Source organism: Oryx dammah, unplaced genomic scaffold (assembly GCF_014754425.2).
Source record: "Oryx dammah isolate SB20612 unplaced genomic scaffold, SCBI_Odam_1.1 HiC_scaffold_8, whole genome shotgun sequence".
Classification (NCBI taxonomy): Eukaryota; Metazoa; Chordata; class Mammalia; order Artiodactyla; family Bovidae; genus Oryx; species Oryx dammah.
Window position 1 is genome coordinate 40,513,965 of NW_024070192.1, and position 24,172 is coordinate 40,538,136.

The 24,172-nt window shown below is 38.2% G+C and overlaps 1 protein-coding gene across 2 annotated transcripts in view; it reads right to left on the minus strand.

The window, feature by feature from the left end:
* Nucleotides 1-240: 240 nt before the first annotated feature.
* Nucleotides 241-24,172, minus strand: part of GOSR1 (golgi SNAP receptor complex member 1) — a 35,590-nt gene continuing 11,658 nt past the window's right edge. Inside the window, exons 5-9 of one of the 2 annotated variants that reach the window (XM_040243842.1) lie at nucleotides 23,384-23,475; nucleotides 19,111-19,185; nucleotides 11,740-11,769; nucleotides 5,185-5,267; nucleotides 241-2,215 (exon numbers count right to left, since the gene is read on the minus strand). In XM_040243842.1, coding sequence (XP_040099776.1) covers nucleotides 2,091-2,215; nucleotides 5,185-5,267; nucleotides 11,740-11,769; nucleotides 19,111-19,185; nucleotides 23,384-23,475 — 405 coding nt within the window. In that variant the 3' untranslated portion in view covers nucleotides 241-2,090. Of the gene's footprint in view, nucleotides 2,227-5,184; nucleotides 5,268-11,739; nucleotides 11,770-19,110; nucleotides 19,186-23,383; nucleotides 23,476-24,172 lie in introns of both variants that reach the window. The other variant, XM_040243843.1, reaches the window with a different exon arrangement.

Below are 24,172 nucleotides of genomic sequence, written 5' to 3' on the forward strand. Positions count from 1 at the left end.
CTACACCACACTTTTTCAACTTCCTTAGAAGAACATGTTTATTTTCATAAAGAAAATAATCAACATAATTCTATTACTTCATTTACGCATAACCCTAATGGAAAGGCTTATCAGCTATCAAAAGCATCTGTTTGCTCAGCTGCAGCAAGCTAGATTAGCGGGGGTCCTAGTTTTACTCTCAGGCCACCATCAGCCTTCATGAACGCACCAAATAATCAGACCAGTAAAAAACACTGGTAGTATAATTAAATAAATAACTTTATTTAGGATACTTCAGATTTTATAAATGCTGACTATATAGCAACCAAAGTCCCACAAATTCTAGCTGAGGCACAACCATCAATCAAGACCCTTTGAAAAATCAAAGATAAATAGAGAGTCAGGGGAGAGAAGTTTTGTTCTCCCAGGAGAGAATTTAATAAATGTACTTACTTCTCTGATCTTTCAAAGTTCACAGTGGGAAAACTTAAATTTTCTTTTAAGGGCATCCCCAATCAACTGACTGATCAATCAACCCATATTTAGAAAAATAAACCCCATAGTTAAAAAAAAAAATATATCAATTGCTCTTCATACCCAGAACACAATGAAACTCTAATGCCAGAATGAAAAACCTCTGTTTCTGTACCCAACCAGAGGTTAGTCTACTGATCAGCCTGTAATCAAGTTCATCTGAATGTCACCATGAACACATTGTGATGGAGTGAAGAACTGCATGCTAATATCCTTCTATTTCCTGTGGCATGGTCTTAAGCCAATACTATAAATACCACAGTACATTTCAGAGGTGAAGAGTAGCTTTCTTTCTTGTAAGAAAAGCAGATGTTGGAAGTCTTCGACCTAATTGTGGTAGTTCAGTTAGAAAAGTCGTAACATTTATAGAAACCGGGAAAAGGTTAAACTTGGAATTCTGGTGGGTGGTTTAAGATTTTGTCGCTGTCCACGGTGTTAACAGAAGACAGATTCTGATAGTGCAGACAGAGACTGATTCTGGTATTTTCTCCTTCAGTAGTAAAGCCCCTCATTCTCCGGATGTTTGGAAAAGCTTAACAGATTTGGAATGAATAGGTTTTCACAGAACACAGAATTCCTGGTACATAAGACAGGGGTCCTTAAACTTTTGCTCCTACATGTGGAACATTTACAAATGGAATCATCTGGATGGTGGCCCCTCACTGTCTTTTACATGTGGCTTGTTGAAGAGACCTCAATGAAAATCAAGCATTTTCCTCACTTGGTTGTCAGTGTTCATCACGACATGAGGAGGAAAAGTTAAGGGCACTGACAGATACTGGCTTTTTGTCGTGGTAGAACTGGAATTTTGTTTTCTTGTAGTAATAGATATTACTCAATAGAAGAAACTAACAAAAAGTAAAAAACAATGAGTGACCAAAAAAAGCCTATCATTCTTGATGGTTTTTCCAGGAATACAGTTAACCCGAGTGTCAGCATGATTAAAAAATAAGATAAAGTTTTTTTTTGCAGTGCTTGTCTTCTGTTTCAGATAACCTCAACTGTGCTGAAGATGGCCTGTGAAAATTTCAAAGATTCTTTGAAAATTGCCATTTTCCTTGAACACCAAAAAAGTTGGGGACAAAGAGTAGAAATTTACAGCACAGGTTATCAAGAAATGACTTGGAATTTCTCATCATGAGTGTAAAATAAAAGGAAAAAGCTATTTTTATTCACAACTCCATCTGGTGGCTGAAAGGAAAGCAGTCTTTGGATATACAGAAGCCTGGTTTTTTGAAGAGTCCAGCCTCATGACCTGGCTTGTCATCAGCCTTCAACACTATCACTGAAGCATGGAAATTCTGTTTCTGATGGGTTTACTTACCTCTTGGGGAGACAAAACATCTTTTTTTTTTTTAGAAACTAAAAACAGAGGGAAATGTGTGTTAGAAAAGATAGCACAGAAAACCTGTGACTTCCGCTCAACCTGACCACGTCAGAGTCCATCACTATCAGTCTTGAATGAATCCTGCTGGTCAGGCTAATTAGCAGATCAGTCAACTTCTCCTTCCTACTTTTTCTTCTCCTGGATCAGGGTGTGAAAGTGGTGGCTGTCAAGAGTCCCTGGAGATGTCCCATCAATGGAATGCATACAGCAGCAACAGGATGGTACAGACGCCAATAACACCACCCAAGATGAGGGAGTCTCGCCGCTTCCTAAGGTTGATTCGCTGGATGAGGCTGTTCACAGCAGGAAAACGATCTTTGGGAAATCTTTATTAAGGTCATATGTGGGAGAAGCCTCTTTGAAAAGTCACAGGAATCACAAAAAACAGAGATCAGTGGAGTCCAGAAAGACAAATGATGAGAAGAAACAGAGGGGAAGAAAATCACACTGAGGAAGCTGCAGCAAACACCAATGCCTTACTGCTCAAAGTCCCAAGCAAATCTGGGTCCCGTGGTACACTGCAGGACACGAGTAAGAATAACAGAAAGGAAAACACTGAGAGAGAGGAGGGGGCAGCAGTGATGGCTGCTGCCACGTGCCGAGGGAGGACTGTCCGGGTGGAGCCAGTATGGCCAGGAATGAAGGAGCCCTGCAGGGCAGGCAGGCAGAGGCACAGCCAGCCGCCACCCCCGCCCCTGCATTTCCTCCTCTTCCTCTCTCTCAAATCCCTTTCCTCAGGAGACTGGGAAGTTCTTCCAGAAGGGTTTTGAGGAGTACACGATCTCCCCAAAGGGTGATAAGCCCCCCCGGATTCAGACAATTGGTGGGAACAAACTCTAAGGGTTTGTATAATCAAACACTGGTTAATTATTTAAAAATTTTAAATTCACTTAACAGGAGTGGGCAGGAATAGGGTTGGAAGGTGGGTTAAACTACTCTGACTGCCCTTTGTGGGGAACACCACGAAAGCAAAGAGGAGACTTTCAGTTTCAGGAGTTTTCCAGCAGTCACAACTGTATTGTACTTGGTACTGTAAAATATCTTTGTATCTTACTTGGTAGTATGTTGTAATCAAAGCACATGCCTGTGCATCCTATACTGTTTTGCATTTCCAGCAGTGGTTTCTGACTACAAAAACTTACATGGTGTCAGGTACAAATCTCATATAAAGCAGATGCTTGATCTTTTCTGGCTTGGTACAAGAAGGGTCAACACTGCCCTTAGAGGAAATAAGAAAACTTTTGACATTAGGAAACACTGTCTGTAGTGAACACATTTCTACCTAGTTTTTCTTTTACGGGAACCTCCCTGCTCCTTCTCCAATAATCTAGTTCAGTTCATGTAACTGGGTGGGGCTGCTGCTGCCCTCTGCCATCAGGTGTACATACCTACTCAGGCTTGGCAGGAGAGAATAGTCCCTCCCCTTGGCCAGTGGCTGGGTTAGGCAGTGACTCAAGTGAGGGCAACCACAGTCCTCTTTGGACATGTGCCAGAGCTGTTAGAAATTTCCTAATTTTTGATCTGGCAGGAGGTGACCCTGGTAGCCACCTCTATCAGCACGAGGAGAAAACGTGTCTGAGAATAAGGCCATCACATAAGTAAACAGAAATGAGAGATGGAGGAGGGGAACAAAGAATGGAAAGGCAGATTCTTGATAATAAAATCTGAGCCTCTGCATCCAAGCCATCCATTAAGCCAAATTCTACTCCTGAATTTTACAGACATATGAACAAGAATTCCCTCCTTTTCCTCATTAGGTCAGTGTAAATTAGTTTCTATTATTATCTTTCTATAGAGTCCTAACTAATCAAACCCATTTTATTTGATTTTTTTAAAACATATTTTTGGAAATGATTCTAATTTATCATACTGATAAAATGAGATAACGTATATCACAGTACTCTACTAACTGCAAAGCCCTGTCGGAGAAGGCAATGGCACCCCACTCCAGTACTCTTGCCTGGAAAATCCATGGATGGAGGAGCCTGGTGGGCTATAGTCCATGGGGTCGCTAAGAGTCGGACATGACTGAGCAACTTCACTTTCACTTTTCTGTTTCATGCATTGGAGAAGGAAATGGCAACCCACTCCAGTGTTCTTGCCTGGAGAATCCCAGGGACGGCAGAGCCTGGTGGGCTGCTGTGTATGGGGTTGCACAGAGTCGGACACGACTGAGATGACTTAGCAGCAGCAGCAGCAAAGCCCTATATAAAACAGAAATGATTTTAGATGTATGGTTTTATACTTAGGGTGACAAGTGAGTGAAGTCGCTCAGTTGTGTCTGACTCTGTGACCCCATGGACTGTAGCCTACCACACTCCTCCATCCATGGGATTTTCCAGGCAAGAGTACTGGAATGGGTTGCCATTTCCTTCTCCAGAGGAATCTTTTCAACCCAGGGATCGAACCCAGGTCTCCCACATTGTAGGCAGATGCTTTACTGTCTGAGCCACCAAGGAAGCACAAAGCAAGAACAAAACTCACCAAAAACTGGAAAATATCAACACACTTCAGGATACTCTTTTCCTTAGGCAAATAAGGGATCACACTAAAAGTGACCTCAAATCATCTAGGATCAGAAGATACTCAACTTTTGAAATTATAGGTCCTTTCCCTATTAGTAATTGGGGGAGGAAACTTTTTTTTCTCTAAAAGGCTTGATTCCTCAAAGGAAACAGAATGTTTTTGGTCTTAGCAGTTTCCCTGCTGGATTTCTCAGAGTATGAGTAGTACTAATTTCAACTGGGAAACTGAAGAACTAGAAAAGGCAGAGGTCACAACAAACAAGCAGCAAATCTGTACTAGAGTTCAGCTTGTGCAAAATGAAAATATGGTAATCAGCAGTGATCAGCACTTACATGTACGGCTACTTCCTTCCCTTTCTAAGCATATGCCACTGACTTAGTCTCCAAAATAAAAAAAGAAAGAAAAAAAAGCACAAAATTTATGACCTCTGTGTAAAAATAGTGTACACTGTAGACTTCTAACATGGATTCAAGAGCTATTAAGATGCAAAATAGTTTTGTGAATAATTTGGAAATTATATTTATCATTTTTTTTCGAGATCTACTAGTATGAAGCTTCTGGTGTGCTATCTTTTAGAAATGGCACTAAACAGTATGAACTTTCACAAAGTACAAGTGCAGGGCATATTCACAATACAGAATTACACATGACTTCTACTGTCACTACTGACGGCAATCTGCCCAGGGGAGGGAGAGAGTGGTGAAGCACACAGAGATTTTCCCCCCTAAAACCAGATTTCAAATGGTCAAAAAGGATACTAGCCAAAGTGTTCATTTTACTCTGAATTGATTTCAACATTCCTCTCTGTGAAGTCATATTTTCTTTTGTTGCCATAGCAATGCTGCAAGGGAGAAAAAGAGAAGCTCATCAACTGACGCTTAAGACAATCGTGCATGGATTCATCGTACTCATAAAAATGAACAGAAAACCAAGGTGAATGACACCAGCTTTGAAAAGCACCTGGGAAGGAACATGAAAAAAAAAAATGTCCCAAGTCATCTTCCCATTGTTCTTTTTCTGAATGATCACTTTATCCCCAATGCTATCTTCTGATATTTTTTTGGACAAGGCAGTGGACCATTTCCTGTTTTTTTTAATTCAAAGTAACAAATGAAGTAAGACAACTGACAAATCACACATTACAAAAACTTCTTAAAATGGTTTTAAAAGGGGCCAGCTACCAAAATATCCTTAATCAGGAAAAACTCTTTGAGAGGGAAGTAGGGAATTACAACGATAAAAATAGAATCAAATGTGTAGTATATCACAAAATATTTATATACAACCAGCCCTTAATTTATGAAAAGATTATATTTCAAAATTCTATTTGAGAACCAACTAGACAGTGTATTAAAAGCAGAGATATCACTTTGCTGACAAAGGTCCATACAGTGAAAGCTATGGTCTTGCAGTAGCCATGTACGGATTTGAGAGAAGGACCAAAAAGAAGGCTAAGTGCCAAAGAACTGATGTTTTCGAAGTGTGCTGGAGAAGACTCATAAGTCTCGTGAACTGCAAGAACATCAATCCAGTTAATCCTAAAGGAAATCAACCCTGAATATTAATTGGAAGGACAAATGAAACTCCAACTTTGGCCACCTGATGTGAGAAGCCAACTCACTGCAAAAGACCCCAATGCTGGGAAAGTGTGAAGGCAAAAGGAGAAGAGGGTGACAGAGGATGAGATGGCTGGATGGCATCACTGATGCAATGGACATGAATTTGGGCAAACTCCAGGAGATAGTGAGGGACAAGGAGGCCTGGCATGCTGCAGTCCATGGGGTCACGAAGAGTCAGACAAGACTTAGCAACTGAACAACAACAGGAACTACACTTCAAAAAAATATCAGTTGAAAGATAAAAGGAACCAGGAAAAATGCATGTTGCTCCACCATTCAGTAACTGGCGACAGTAGGGCAGCCCCTAGACCATCACGTATTTCCACCACCCAGTTCTTATCCTTGGTCAAGAAGAAGAACCCCCCTTGCAGTGTCTATAACCAGCATTCTACAAGCAACCCCCTTCCTTTTTTAGGGGTAACACTTACCCATATGACCCTCGCACAACTGACTGCTTTAAGTCATGGACAAGATTAGGTGATGGCACAAACTAACCTGCTAGGATTAATATCATTCCACTTTTTCTAAACACATGACTATACATGTGTTTGCCTTTTTAAATGAATATATTAATATTTAAAAAATCATTTTACACAGATATGAAGAGCTACAGAGAGAAAAATATGGAAGCACACCAAATTATTAACCAATGTAGTAGTTGTATTTTAGGTGAATTCTTTTTCTTCCCTGCTTTATTTAGGTATATTTGACAAATATAAATTGCATACATTTTTTAAAAGAAGATCAAGGAGGAGGAAGGAAGAAAATGATAAATGTAATTTCTCAGATCTAAAGATAAGTTTTCAGATTGTAAGAGCTCATCAAACAGATTAAAAATGATGCATGTCAACCTCATCATGGTGAGATTAAACACAAACAAAAACACAGGGGAAAAGGGATGGTCCTAAAAGATTCCAGAGGGAAAAAAATCATTTACGAAAAGTGAAAGTGAAAGTTGCTCAGTCGTGTCTGACTCTTGGTGACCCCATGAACTTATACCGTCCATGGAATTTTCCAGGCCAGAATACTGGAGTGGGTAGCCTTTCCCTTCTCCAGGGGATCTTCCCAACCCAGGAATTGAGCCCAGGTCTCCCGAATTGCAGGTAGATCCTTCACCAGCTGAGCCACAAGGGAAGCCCATCATTTACAAAGGACAGAAAATTTTAATTGGGACTGGACTTAAAGAGCAGTACTGGAAACAATGCCTTAAAAAATGCAAAAATTATTTTCAACCTACAATTCTGATTTTTAGCTAAACAATGAATCAAGAATTTGGGCAGAATAGGGACTTCCCTGGGGCCCACTGGATGGGAATCTGCCTGCCAATGCAGGAGACACACGTTTGATCCCTAGTCCAGGAGGATTCCACACGTGGAGCAACTAAGCTCACGCGCCACAACCACTGAGCCCATGCTCTAGGGCTTGCTAGCTGCAACTACTGAGCCTGTGTGCCTAGAGGCTGTGCTCTGCAACAAGAGAAGCTACCACAATGAGAAGCCCATGCGCTGCAATGAAGAGCTGCATTAGTCCACCACAAGTAGAGAAAGCCCAGGCAAAGCAACAAAGACCTAGTGCAGCCAAAAATAAAATAATAAAATTGGAAAAAAAGGATATGGGTAGAATAGAAACTTTTTTGAGATGTGTAAACTCCAAAACCTTTACTTCTTATTCTTTCTGAGGAAGCTACTAAAGAACATGGTCAAACATAATGAGGATAAACTAAGAAAGTAGAAGACAGTAAATCCTGGAAATAAGTGATTCCATTTAAGGAGGTCATTGTAGGATAATGGTAAAAAGACATCCCAGGACCCGGACAGTGAATGCACCAGGTCTAAAGCACAATCAACAGTTAGAACTGGACATGGAACAACAGACTGGTTCCAAATAGGAAAAGGAGTATGTCAAGGTTGTATATTGTCACCCTGCTTATATAACTTATATGCAGAGTACATCATGAGAAACACTGGGCTGGAAGAAGCACAAGCTGGAATCAAGATTGCCAGGAGAAATATCAATAACCTCAGATATGCAGATGACACCACCTTTATGGCAGAAAGTGAAGAGGAACTAAAAAGCCTCTTGATGAAAATGAAAGAGGAGAGTGAAAAAGTTGGCTTAAAGCTCAACATTCAGAAAACGAAGATCATGGCATCTGGTCCCATCACTTCATGGCAAATAGATGAGGAAACAGTGTCACACTTTATTTTGGGGGGCTCCAAAATCACTGCAGATAGTGATTGATTGCAGCCATGAAATTAAAAGACACTGACTCCTTGGAAGGAAAGTTATGATCAACCTAGATAGCATATTGAAAAGCAGAGACATTACTTTGCCAACAAAGGTCCGTCTAGTCAAGGCTATGGTTTTTCCAGTGGTCATGTATGGATGTGAGAATTGGACTGTGAAGAAAGCTGAGTGCCAAAGAATTGAAGCTTTTGAACTGTGGTGTTGGAGAAGACTCTTGAGAGTCCCTTGGACTGCAAGGAGATCCAACCAGTCCATTGTGAAGGAGATCAGTCCTGGGATTTCTTTGGAAGGAATGATGCTAAAGCTGAAAGTCCAGTACTTTGGCCACCTCATGTGAAGAGCTGACTCACTGGAAAAGACCCTGATGCTGGGAGGGATTGGGGGCAGGAGGAGAAGGGGATGACAGAGGATGAGATGGCTGGATGGCATCACCGACTCGATGGACATGAGTTTGAGTGAACTCCAGGAGTTGGTGATGGACAGGGAGGCCTGGCGTGCTGCAATTCATGGGGTCGCAGAGTCGGACGCGACTGAACTGAACTGAAAGTGTAGTTGTTTTATAGTAAATTTACTTTACCAGATATTTTTAAATAGGTACTATAGCCTTGAAAAAAGTAACAATTCAAACCTGGGCTGAGCAACAATCTTTGAATCATATATCCCTCTGTTTTCTTAAACTGGGACTATCACTATCTCCTATGCACTCTGACTCAGAAGTAGAGAAAATTAAAAAGTAATTCCCGCAAAGCACTTTGTATTCCTTGGAGAACAGATATTATCATCATACATTATGTTATTATCTTGTTGAATATGCATGATTTCCAGTAGCACACAAAGTATATCTAGATATCCTTTCCTATCTCATTCCATCATCTGGAGTCAAGTGGAGTGAAATCTAGGCTGTTGTTATTTCAAGGGTCAAATATGCAGGGACAAAACAAATTCCAAATAATACATAATGCTTTTAAAATGGTAAATCATTGATGTTTACTGGAACTTCAACATTCTCACCTATCCTGTGAACTAAACTCGGACATTTTTTTTTTTTTTAACAATTGTTGTTTAGGCGTCCAGTTGTATCCGACTCTTTTGCGACCCCATGGATTGTAGCCCACCAGGCTCCTCTGTCCATGGGATTTTCCTGGCAAGAATACTGGAGTGGGTTGCCATTTCTTTCTCCAGGGGATCTTCCAGACTCAAGGATCCAACCCACATCTCCTGCTTGGCAGGTGGATTCTTTACCAATGAGACACCTGGGAAGCCATTTTTTTTAACAATAGATAATATTAATTATACATTTAAAGCTTAAGAATAAACTTATAAATATTAGGTCTTTTCAACAAATTGATGCCAATTTATATTCAGTTGTGTATATTGTTTTTAAAATATAGCTCCAAAAGGAAAAGGTAAAACTTTATAGGTGGAATTATGGGGAAACTTTAAGAAAAGAATCCCTGATAAAACGTGACCCAACTTTATGCACTGATGAAAGCAAAGGAGCTACAAGGGAGATACTTCAGTCAACAATTGAGCAATTTTGTGAAAACTGTGGAGAGTTGGAAGACTCAGTGCATGAAATTCAAACAAAATTCCAAGATATGATAAATTCATCTTATTATAAAATTATAATTTATGATTTTCAATTATAGGAACATACTATAATCCACTGAATACAATAAGAATCCATGTGCTCATTTCAACATAAAAATTTCAGGATATGAACACTGAAACTGAAATATTCAGAGGTAAAGAGGCATCATGCCTGGAACTTATTTACAAGTAGTTCAGAAAAAAAAAAAGTGAAAAAGCAAATATGGCAAAATGATAACACTTGGGGAATCTAAGGTAAAAAGTATGTGGAAACTCTTAGTATCACTGGAACTTTTCTGAAACCTGAAATATCAAAATAAACAGTTAAAAAATATTAATAATAGAGCTGCCATTTAAATTAACTTAGTGGTAGCCAGGGGATCTTCTCGATTCAAGGATTTTACTTATATTATCTTTAATCTTCACAACAATTTTTTAGGGTAGGTATTATCATCAATTCATATAAATACATAAGAACATGAAGATTCCAAGAAACTTGTTCAAGAACAGAGATCTAATTAAGTAGCACAGTCAGGTTTCAAAACAAATCATACTCCAAAGCTCATCTTCTTTTAATAAGGCAGGAAATGTAGTAGTGGTTTAGACAGAGCTCTTGCTCTAGAGTTAGAGACTCAGGTTTGAGGATCTGAATCCTCAATACTATTTGTTAGTAATGTGATTATGGGCAAATTACTTACCTTAACTTCTCTTTTGTTTTGAAGATAATATCTAGTGATTAGTACCTATCTCATGAGTTACTGGGCTTCCCTGGAGGCTCAGACGGTAAAGCATCTGCCTGCAATGCAGGAGACCCGGGTTTGATTCCTGGGTCGGGAAGATCCCCTGGAGAAGGAAATGGCAATCCACTCCAACACTCTTGCCTGGAAAATCCCGTGGACGGAGGAGCCTGGTAGGCTACAGTCCGTGGGGTCACAAAGACGTGAGCAACTTCATTTTCATTTTCATTAGTTACTGAGGAGATTAAACAACATATAGCATGTACAACCCTTGAATACAATGCATGCTAAGTTGCTTCAGTTGGGTCCAACTCTTTGCAACCCTATGGACTGCAGCCCTCCAGGCTCCTCTCTGTCCATGGGATTCTCCAGCAGGAAAATGGGAGTGGGCTGCCATGCCCTCCTCCAGGGGATTTTCCCAACCCAGGGATGGAAACCACATATCTTAAGTCTCCTGCATTGGCAGGCAGGATCTTCACCACCTGGGAAGGCCTGAGCACAATACCAAAGTCTATGATAAGAATACAAATGCTTGTTTCCATGTACTTCATGCTACCTTTCCTGAAAAAGTGCTTTAGACAATGCTTAATTTTGAAAAGTTGAGACAATTACTAGTTAATTTTATTTTTACTGTTTTAAAATAGGTATTTAAAAATTTATCAAACCTAGAGAATTAGGCAGTTAAAACCAACAAACAAATTTCCCTTACCTTAAACAAGAAGTTACTTCACTGTTATTACAGATAATACTAATTACTGCAGACTTTCTATAACTGCTATGACAGAAACCAAGTCTACATAAATGTTACATATAAGACACTTAACAAATCACATGTTCATGACTGTTTTCCATTAAAAAGTGAGAACAAAAAGAGGCTGAAAATATTGAGAATGAACTCACTAGGAAAATTAACCTAGGTAAAACACCCTAATGCCAATAGTTCTGAAACAAATCTTTTAGGCTTCAAGTATCTTATAAGGGGAAGTCATAGTAAAAATACATTACCATGTAATAAAATTTCCATCTTTAAGGAAGATTAACATTTTATTTCTAGTTATAGGATTAACTTCATCTGTTCATTAATGTGCAAACAAACAAACAAAAATCCCATTTTTCCTACCTTATTGTCTCTTCTATTAGACGGTCTGAGCTGCAAATAAAAAGAAAATTCAAATTCTGGAATTATTAAAAGCACATTTAAAACTTGCACTTAATTTTTCTATATTTTACAGATAGATTATTTTTCCAGTCATTTATGTGAAAAACACCCAGACTTCTGAAAGCAGCTACAGAAAATTCTGGACTCTGAAATTAGTTAACCCACACATATAGTTTTCATCTTAATTTGTTGGCTTAAATCTATTTCTTCCACAGAGATACTTAATGATTAAAGTCAGAATAGTTTTAATGAGAGCACAAAAAAATAAAACTACTTCTTTAATCTAGATAGCTCCAAGTTGTCACCACTGTCTATCCAAAACTTCAGAATTACAGCCAAATTGTTGAGACAGGATAGGCAATATAGTTTCAATGCCTATAAGCAGTAATTATTTACATCTTAAAATTTCCTCCTTTTTTGAAAAACAAAATCAAATCTCAGCTTGCCACACTTTAGAATTCAAGAATCTGAATAAAGATACCAATGCACTGTTGATCGGTGAAACATTTCCACTTATGCATCAAATACTGGAAAGAAAGACACCTCCAAAAAATCCATTTTAGGGAGGAATGCACAGGTAGCTAAGCTTGGTAAAAGGGCAGCTTTATAGCGGAAAGAAATAAAAACAAACTCGCAGACATATGTATCCATTTGCCATAAAGATAGCACAATCTAGTAAAAACAATTTAAAATTACTGTCCTTTGGGGATACATAATATATAATCAAGTGGAATCATCCTTCATAAACAAATACTTCGTAACAGCCCAGAGGTATTCCAAAGAGGCCCCTGTTGTCTGTGATTAAGCAACAAGTTTCTGTTTCTTTCAAGAAACCAATTTAAACTAGCTGAAAACAATGAGCTAAATTTCATCATCAATTACTGTACCAAGGAATCACTAAAGCAACACTTAGATATTAATTCTGCTTAAAAGGTAATTCATTTCCCTCAATATACAAACTGCAAATGATACAAATTTCAAGCACATATTTTACAGCAGTTTAACAAAACGTAAGAACTTGGCAAAACCACTTCGGTTAATAACTAATAAGAATCTTTTAAAAGAGGAGGTGAATAAAAGAATAAGGAAGTAAATGAGTAAGCAAGCAAGAAAACAAACAAGCAAGTATGTAATAAGTAAAACTTAAAAACTGATCCCTTTGTAAACAGTAAAAAAAAATCTGATGAAGTTGTCACCAGCCAATGAGATAATTTACATCAAGCACTGTAGTGATTTCAGTCTTCCACCTACTTACAGTTAACCAGAGGGACCCTATGTCTTAATATCTTCTAAGACATGTGAACAATACTATTAAGCTGCAGTAGGACACAAAAAGCTAAGTGCTAACAGAGTTTTATATTACAGATAACATTTGCAAAATACTGAAAAAACAAAGATGAACGTACAAATCATTTGTAACCACTCTTCCAGTAACACTGATATTATGGCACATTTGTTTCTTGACTGGGTAGCCCAAGGAATATCTTTTTTTTGTTTTTGTCTTCCTTTCTTTCTTTTTTTTGTCACTCTATGCAGTGTGGGGGATCTCAGTTCCCCACCGGAGATTGAACCTGCATCCCCTGTATTGGAAAGCAGACTCTCAACCACTGGACAGTTAGGGAAGTCCCAGGAATACCTTTACTTGCATTTTTCATGGTTTATTTAGCACAGAAATTTTGTTTTATGATCACATGAAATTACCTAGAACATCAACATTCTAGGAATCAATGAACTAAGATGGACTGGAATGGGTGAATTTAACTAAGATGACCATTATATCTACTACTGTGGGCAAGAATCCCTTGGAAGAAATAGAGTAGGCATGACAGTCAACAGAAGAGGCCAAGATTCAGTACTTGGATGCAATCTCAAAACGACAGAATCATCTCTGTTCATTTCCAAGGCAAACCATTCAGTATCATGGTAATCCAAGTCTATGCCCCGACCAGTAACGCTGAAGAAGCTAAAGTTGAACAGTTCTATGAAGATCTACAAGACCTTCTAGAACTAACACCCCGAAAAGATGTAGGGGACTGGAATGCAAAAGTAGGAAGTCAAGAAATACATGGAGTAACAGGCAAATTTGGCCTTGGAGTACAGAATGAAGCAGGGCAAAGGCTAATAGAGTTCTGCCAAGAGAACGCACTGGTCACAGCAAACACCCTCTTCCAATAACACAAGAGAAGACTCTACACATGGACATCACCAGATGATGAACACCAAAATCAGATTCATTATATTCTTTGCAACCAAAGAAGGAGATGCTCTATACAGTCAGCAAAAACAAGACCAGGAGCTGACTGTGGCTCAGATCATGAACTCCTTATTGCCAAATTCAGACTCAAATTGAAGAAAGTAGGGAAAGTAGTGGTTACTAGACCATTCAGGTATGACCTAAATCAAATCCCTCATGACTATACAATGGAAGTGAGAAATAGATTCAAGGGACTAGATCTGATAGAATGCCTGATGAACTATGGACGGAAGTTCAAGACATTGTAGAGGAGACAGGAATCAAGACCATCCCCAAAACAAAGAAATGCAAAAAAGCAAAATGGCTGCCTGAGGAGGCCTTACAAATAGCTGTGAAAAGAAGAGAAGTGAAAAGCAAAGGAGAAAAGGAAAGATATATCCATTTGAATGCAGAGTTCCAAAGAACAGCAAGGAGAGATAAGAAAGCCTTTCTCAGTGATCAATGCAAAGAAATAGAGGAAAACGATAGAATGGGAAAGACTAGAGATCTCTTCAAGGAAATTAGAGATACCAAGGGAACATTTCATGCAAAGATGGGCTCAATAAGGGACAGAAATGGTATGGACCTAACAGAAGCAGAAGATATTAAGAAGAGGTGGCAAGAATACTGTACAAAGAACTGTACAAAAAAGATCTTTACGACCCAGATAATCACAATGGTATGATCACTCACACTCACCTAGGGCCAGACATCCTGGAATGTGAAGTCAGGTGGGCCTTAGAAAGCATCACTATGAACAGAGCTAGTGGAGGTGATGGAATCCCAGTTGAGCTATTTCAAATCCTAAAAGACGATGCTGTGAAAGTGCTGCACTCAATATGCCAGTAAATTTGGAAAACTCAGCAGTGGCCACAGAGCTGGAAAAGGTCAGTTTTCATTCCAATCCCAAAGAAAGGCAATGCCAAAGAATGCTCACACCACCACACAATTGCACCCATCTCACACGCTAGCAAAGTAATACTCAAAATTCTCCAAGCCAGGCTTCAACAGTACATGATCTGTGAACTTCCAGATGTTCAAGCTGTATTTAAAAAAGGCAGAGGAACCAGTGATCAAATTGCCTACATCCACTGGATCACTGAAAAAGCAAGAGAGTTCCAGAGAAACATCTATTTCTGCTTTATTGACTATGCCAAAGCCTTTGATTGTGTGGATCACCACAAACTGTGGAAAATTCTGAAAGAGATGGAACTATCAGACCACATAACCTGCCTCCTGAGAAACCTGTATGCAGGTCAAGAAGCAACACTTAGAACTGGACACGGAATAACAGACTGGTTCCAAATTGGGAAAGGAGTACGTCAAGGCTGTATACTGTCACCCTGCTTATTTAGCTTATATGCAGAGTACATCATGAGAAACGCTGGGCTGGAGGAAGCACAAGCTGGAAACAAGATTGCTGGGAGAAATATCGATAACCTCAGATATGCAGATGATATCACCCTTATGGCAGAAAGTGAAAAGGAACTAAAGAGCCTCTTGATGAAAAGTGAAAGAGGAGAGTGAAAAAGTTGGCTTAAAACTCAACATTCAGAAAACTAAGATCATGGCATCCGGTCCCATCACTTCATGGCAAATAGATGGGGAAACAGTGACAGACTTTATTTTTTGGGACTCCAAAATCACTACAGATGGTGACTGCAGCCATGAAATTAAAAGATGCTTGCTCCTTGGAAGAAAAGTTATGACCAACCTAGACAGTATATTAAAAAGCATAGACATTACTTTGCCAACAAAGGTCCATGTAGTCAGAACTATGGTTTTTCCAGTAGTCATGTATGGATGTGAGAGTTGGACTATTAACAAAGCTGAGCACCTAAGAATTGATGCTTTTGAACTGTGGTGTTGGAGAAGACTCTTGAGAGTCCCCTGGATTGCAAGGAGATCCAATCAGTCCATCTTAAAGGAAATCAGTCATGAATATTCATTGGAAGCTGAAACTCCAATACTTTGGCCACCTGATGCAAAGAACTGACTCATTGGGAAAGACCCTGATGTTGGGAAAGATTGAAAGCAGGAGGAGAAGGGGACAACAGAGGATGAGATGGTTGGATGGTATCACCGACTCAATGGACAGGAGTTTGAGTAAACTCCGGGAGTTGGTGATGGACACGGAGACCTGGCGTGCTATAGTCCACGGGGTGGCAAAGAGTCGGACACGACTGAGCGACTGAACTGAACTGAAACTGTTGACTTTTAAGAGTTCTTTGTGTATTTTGGATAACAGTCCTTTATCAGATATGTTTTACAAGTATGTTCTTCCAGTCCACTTCATCATCTTGACAGTGTCTTTGGAAGAGCAGAGGTTTTTCATTTTAATGAATTCAATCTTAACGTTTTCGTTCATGATGTTTTTGGCACTGCATCTAAAAACACATTGCCAAACCCAATGTTACCTAGAATTTCTCCTGTGTTGTAAAACTTCTAGTAGTTTTGTACTTTATATTTAGATCTATGATCTGTTCTGAGTTATTTTGGGGAAAGGTATAAGGTCAGCGTCTATATTCATTTTTTTGCATGTTGATGTCCGGTTGTTCCCACACCACTTATTCAAAGGACTATCTCTTCTCCATAGAACTGCCTCTACTCTTCTGTCAAAGATTATTTGACTATATTTGTGTGTCTGTTTCTGGACTTTCTCTTCTGTTCCACTGATCTGTCTGTTCTTCCACTAATACCACACTGTCTTCATTACAAACAATATACACAAGAAGTCAAGTTTAATGGGGAGACAGTTTTTGCTTCTTTTCCCCCATCAAAGTATTTTTAAAAATATTTTGGTGTAAAAAAACTTTTTTTTTAATGTCAACAAATTTGTTTACAGCAGAAACAGAAAGACTAAGAAAAAATGTGAGGAATCACAGTTTCCATTTGTTGTTCTTTCGATAAATGGTATAAAAGGGTTGAACTCATAAAAACCTACCTGACTCATAAAGAATATGAAATATTCAGGAAGCATTTTATAATGTTTCTGAAATCTGTAGAAAAACCTTGTATACCAATACAAAATAATCTATTATGTAATTTAACAACTCCCCTCAAGTTCATCAGCTCATATTCCACTCATCAGCTCATATTCCACTCAACTTCATCCTGCTTCAGTTTCTTTCTTTATAGAATGAGCACATACAAACTTTTTCACAAGAATGCTGAAGGGAATATATGTAAAGTATATCCCACATACGACTTCCCTGGTGGTTCAGATGGTAAAGTGTCTGCCTATACTGCAGGAGACACGGGTTCGATCCCTGGGTGGGGAAGATCCTCTGGAGAAGGAAATGGCAACCCACTCCAGTACTCTTGCCTGGAAAATCCCACGGACTGAGGAGCCTGGTAGGCTACAGTCCATGGGGTCGTAAAGAGTCAGACATGACTGAGCGACTTCACTTCACATATCCTACATAAAATCACCCGAGAAACAAAAATGGAAAATACCTTTTGACAGCCAATCTTACTGCTATTTTTTATAACCCTAAACACATCATTTAAGCTGTGTGACCCTAAATTAGTGTATTTTTCCCCCTGTAAAATGGACAGTGGGAAGGGTTTTCTTTGAATTACTAATGAACGCAAAAGTAAAAATTTTCATATAAAATTTATGACGTGTTCTGAAATAAAGAATATTAATTTACGTAACTGATAAACTCTTTTCAGCATCAGATCATCCGTAAACAACTGCATTTCTGTTTAACTTCTTTTGGGGTTGATGAATATAAAAATGTTAATGTCAGCTCATCTTTATTTTTGTGCTACTTGAGTATCCTATTCCTTATTTTGTACCCAAAGAATATATTAATATATTTTCAGATATAATGCAAAATTTTTTTTGGTGGTCTTTATCAGATAGAAAAAGAACTACCAAAGCTATAAATAACTATAAGCTACTCTAGGAAAGACTGCCCCCTTGTGCCAATCAATAATATTTAACATACTAAGAAAAAAACACTAAAAACTTTCTGACACTAGAAGTAGCCAGAGTTCTACTAAAATGGTCTTGATCTTTCCATGTTCTGATTTCAACAGCTCATATTTAAAGTGGTGATCTTCAAAGAAAAGTAAATTGAACAGTACATTAAGCTCGTATGGACATGACTAATTTACAACATTCAGCAACAAAAGCATAATTCATATCATTTAACTATCATGGTTATTAGTTATTCAAGTGTTTAGAGGCCAAATTCTGAGTTTAAGTAATTTTCTGATCCTTAAGTTCTATAACAAAATACAAAGAAAATAATTAAAGAAACCAGGATATTTGAGAAGAAAACTAGATGAAGCAGGAATAGAGTATGGTGGCTTATTTTAAAATATATATATACATTTTTATATATATGTGTATGTGTGTGTGTGTATACATATATATACACACACATACAGTTCATTCAAGTTTTTAGGTATTTTGAGTTTAGAAAAGATATTTTCTTTGAATTTGATGTATGGCTAATTACGCTTTATAAAGCTTCTTGACATATATAAGTAGTATCAGGCCATTCAAATGTAAGTCAGTATCTATATTATTATTAACCTACAGTAGAAGACAAAGTATTAGAGCAATAGACTTGCTAAAGAAAACAAACATTAAGGTAATAAAAGACATATTACAGCTTCCCTGGTGGGTCAGAGGGTAAAGCGAATGCCTGCAATACGGGAGACCCTGGTTCAATCCCTGGGTTGGGAAGATCCCCTGGAGAAGGAAATGGCAACCCACTCTGGTACTCTTACCTGGAAAATCCCATGGATGGAGAAGCTTGTAGGCTAGAGTCTATGGTAGGCTAGAGTCTATGGGGTCGCAAAAAGTCGGACACGACTGAGCGACTTCACTTCACAGTTACTAATACATTACAAATTACATTAACAAATAAGTAATGTGAATGCAGACTTTTGTGTATATATTTGACAGCATCCTATCTTTCCTAATTATGGTCAGAAAAGTTGTAATTCTTTCATTAGAAGAATTAAATGAATTAGCATTGGTAAAGCATTCGGTATAATAAACAGCACAAAATGTTTGCTATATATGTAAATAAATTAATATATATGTACCACATAGTATGCATTTATTCAATAATAATACCTACTTTCGAAGGTGGTCATGTTCTTTCAAAAACAGTTCAGTTCTTCTGTTATTTACTCCAGACCCACTTTTATATGACCTAGAAGAAAGAAAATTTTAGAATGTTTGTTGGCAGACACTATAAAAAAGGATTAAATGATTACTCCAGTAATATCCAAAGTGGACAAATTGAGCCTCTCCATATACAACTAAAATGTACAATCCTTTTTATCTTTTAAAAATGGCATCTATGATAGATAAATATGCACGGCTTTCTAGCTTAAGAATTTTTCACCGAAATAATCCAACATTCTTAGACAAAAATCTTACTTTTCCTTTTTTAAATTTTATATATACATTTGATAATTTCTAAAAATGTGTATTTTGTTATCAGTTCCCAAAAAGTCCAACTCACTAAAGTACATGAAAAGAGAATATACATTCATTCATTTGTTTATTCATTAACTCAGCAAATATTTATTCAACATCTCTCAGGTACCACACATTCTAACAGTAAAACATGCTACTTAGCCATGAGTTGTTCGTAGTTTAGACAGGTACATAAATTATTTAATTTTAATTCAGTGTAATAGGAACTATTACTATAATATTTATATACAAAAGAAGAGAGTAGTCATTACTATAGGGCAGAAGGTAGATTAAAGAGCTTGTGAGAAATACAAAAACCTTCTTAAACAGGGAAAATCCATAAAGGATACCCTACAGAACAAGTGATAATTTATAGCTGTAAAAAGTGGAGGATTATTTCAGGAAGGAAGCTTTGCATGTGCAGTGTCATGGGGTGTGGAAGAACACAGTGTCTTCAAGAAACTTTGTATCCTCCATCTTGCAGAGTGAGGTTTGGGAGGATAAGGTAAAAGATGAGGAAAGAGGGGCTTTTAGAGCCTTTTCTTTTCTGTCTCTATTATTTCCTCATCTTTATTTTCCCCAAGTGGGAATAATACTCCTGATTGATTACAACACAGCACATGAGGTAGGGAAGCCACTGAAATGGAAGGTTTCCGTAAAAGGAATCTACGGATCTGCCAACCATGGAGTACTTCAGGATTTCTATCCTGGTTTCAGTTCATTACAATTTATAAGAAAATGCTTTGTATCATTACTACCAACATTTTCATGTTTCAGTTCTTTACTTACAAAGTATCAAGAACCACAACAAAAAAATTCAAGTAACTGCACATGTACTGCAGTGAGACAAAAGGGGGTCATGCCATTAAAGTGAGCCACACTACCTGAGAGTAGGTTCCAATGTGCAAAGTGCAGCAGGAAAGAAAACACCAGGGAAAGCTGCACAATATAACCAATACCACAATGGACTTGGAAGACTAATGTTGTTTAGTTGGTCAGCCATGTCCGACTCTTTTGCGACCCCAAGGAGCCTACCCAGGCTCCTCAGTCCATGAGATTTCCCAGGCAAGAATACTAGAGTGGGTTGCCATTTCCTTCTCCAGGGGATCTTCCCAACCCAGCAATGGGACTGAAACCATGTCTACTGATTGGCAGGCAGATTCTTTACCACTGAGCCACCTGGGAAGTCCACGAACCAGTTAACCTCAAACAAGACTCCTAACATCTAGTTTTATAAAATGGGACTAATAATTTATATCCATATCAAAAGATTATATGAAGCCAAAAAAAGAGATAATATATGAAAAAGCAGTAATTGCAGAAAAAAATCTTAAATATCAGTTATTACTACTATTAGTCTCAATTCAGTCATTCAGTTCACATCTGACTCTTGGCAACCCCATGGACTGCAGCACACCAGGCCTCCCTGTCCATCATCAACTCTCGGAGTTTACTCAAACTCCTATTCATTGAGTCGGTGATGTCATCCAACCATCTTCTCCTCTGTCGTCCCCTTCTCCTCCTGCCTTCAATCTTTCCCAACATCAGGGTCTTTTCCAATGAGTCAGTTCTTCGCATCAGGTGGCCAAAGTATTGGAGTTTCAGCTTCAGCATCAGTCCTTTCACAATATTCATGATTGATTTCCTTTAGGATGGACTGGTTGGATCTCCGTGCAGTCCAAGGGACTCTCAAGAGTCTTCTCTAACACCACAGTTCAAAAGCATCAATTCTTTGGTGCTCAGCTTTCTTTATAGTCCAACTCTCACATACGTGACTACAGGAAAAACCATAGCTTAGACTGGACGGATCTTTGTTGGCAAAGTAATGTCTCTGCTTTTTAATATGCTGTCTAGGTTTTCTTCCAAGGAGCAAGCATGTTTTAATTTCATGGCTGCAGTCACCATCTGTAGTGATTCTGGAGTCCCAAAAAATAAAGTCTGTCACTGTTTCCCCATCTATTTGCTATGAAGTAATGGGACTGGATGCCATAATCTTAGTTTTCTGAATGTAGAGCTTTAAGCCAACTTTTTCACTCTCCTCTTTCACTTTCATCAAGAGGCTCTTTAGTTCCTTTTCGCTTTCTGCCATAAGGGTGGTATCATCTGCATATCTGAGGTTATTGATATTTCTCCCAGCAGTCTTGATTCCAGCTTGTGCTTCCTCCAGCCCAGCGTTTCTCATGATGTACTCTGCATATAAGTTAAACAAGCAGGGTGACAATATACAGCCTTGACGCACTCCTTTTCCTATTTGGAACCAGTCTGTTGTTCCATGTCCAGTTCTAACTGTTGCTTCTTGACCTACATACAGAATTCTCAAGAGGCAGGTTACGTGGTCTGGTAGTCCCATCTCTTTAAGAATTTTTCACAGTTTGTCATGATCCACACAGTGTATTACTTTCTTTAATAGTGATCCACAGAGTGTATTACTACTATATTTTATCTCATTAACTATATTTTGCCATATATTATACTAATTTGAATATGTGCTTACTCCCCTCCAGCATCTAAAGGGCCAAGTTAATCTTTTCATTTCTACCTGCTACTGCACCTGACATACTGTCTAACAGTTAGTGATCAAGAAATAGTTTAGCAAATGGATGATCATGTTTCTTTCATGATAAACTTTAAGAAAACAAGTTATTACACTGGAATGTAGTCTAGCAATTCCCACAAATTGTGTGGTAGCTAAACGACTATATATTAAAGGCTGTCTGTTACACTGGTTCTCAATGCATTCTTTAAAATATATATGTATGCAGACTACAAAGAAACTAGACACAAGACCTACATGTGCCTGAGAACTAATAATATTACAAAATTCCAAATGCAGCAAAAATACTTCATTTTCTTTACTCCTATATGTTATACAAAGTACATATGACTAAATATAAGAAAAACAGATAAAACAGAGACAAACAATAAAAATTAATTTTCCAAGATAATTTCCGGAGGTAAAACCATAACTGATGACTGGACAATCCTAGGTTTAGAGTTTTGGACAAAAATTTTGAATAGAATCAATATTAAGTGGTTTGTGCTGTAAAACTGTCTTACTGTTACAACAAAATAAAGGAACTCCAAGATAATGTTTGTCAGAGTACACATGAAATTTACAGTTCATAATAGGTAGTATACATCACAGTTCATGAATCATACGTATCACACTTATGAAACCTAAATACCATAAGTCTATCACAAGTGAGACAAGGAAAGGTCTCAACAGATGGCCTAAAAGTGGAAAGACTGCAGCTTTAATTAGATGCCCAGTGGATTTGACCTTGTCAGTCAAGAACAGCTGTAAAAAAAATTTCAAAACTGTGTATAAAATGCTATATTATTAAAGGTGAGGTAAAGGGAGAGAGGAAAAGAACACAGTCAAAAAATTATGGATTAAGAGCAGCAGAAAAATGCTGGGAGTCCTTAAATAATTTGATGTAAAGCTATGAGTCTGTATAAAACCTGAAAAAAACAGATTTCAGATTCTGGGGCAATAAAGGCTACTCTAGTAGCTACTTAAGTATATAACTATTATGGTAAGGGAGAGGGTAGAGGGACAGAAAGGGTCATAAGGAGGGGAAACGCAGAGAGCTTTGGTTATTGGTGATGTTATTAATGTAATGCTCAAGGTGCGTAGGAGACAATCAGAGAAAAACTCACAAAGACATCATCTAAACTGGACTTTGAATTAAGACAGGAACGTCACGGTTGGCAAGAGTCAATGGTAAAACGAGGGTAAACTGGAGATAAGACCAGCAAAGTAGATTAGGACCATGTTGGAGCAACAATGTTTAAAGAACTGTGAAATGCGAAATAGAAACCTGGAAATCTAAATCATGGTCTGCTATTCAATTTGTTGTTAATCACGGATACACTTTCAATCTAATTCTGAGTAAACACCCTACAAAATAATATAAAAGGTAACTTACTCAATATCCTTTCGTACTGATCCCATGAGATTCTCCCTTTCCCGTATTGCCACAAAGTTTGCTTTGGTTTTATGGAATTCATGTGTATAATCCTGCAATAAATTAATATCCAGTCTCAACATAAACTTTTACCTTATTGAGCCAGTTATGTATTGTTATACTACAAATCTCTGTCAAGAAAACTGCTATTTAAGAAATCTAATTGTCAAGAGGTAAAAATACCATTATAATCAGTTTCCCAAAGAGTGACCAACTTTTTTCAAATGAAAACAGTTTGGCACCGGAGGGGTGGTGGTAGTGGTGTGTGTGTGTAGTCACTTCAGTTGTATGTATGTACGTGTGTTTGTGAAATCACTTCAATCTTGTCCAACTCTTTGCAACCCACTGGACTGCAGCCTGCCAGGCTCCTCTGCCCATGAGATTCTCCAGGCAAGAATACCGGAGTGGGTTGTCATGCCTTCCTCCAGAGGATCTTCCCGACCCACGAATCAAACCCAGGTCTCTTACATCTCCTTCACTGGCAGGAAGGTTCTCTACCACTAGAGTGCCACCTGGGAAGCCCGGCACGAGGATAATAGTGCCATTAGAGCACCACCCTGTGTACCCTCTCATATCCTGTCTTACAGGACAGAATTGTGAAGAAAAAATGATCCTCAGATAAAATAACTTCAAATAGCCTAGGATAAAACTTCGGAAGCTCTTTCTACTCATTAGTGTACCCAATGGGGCTTATTTTCAAATTTCATCTTTTTTGAACTCCTGCAGAAAGTTAATTTCTAAACCAATCAA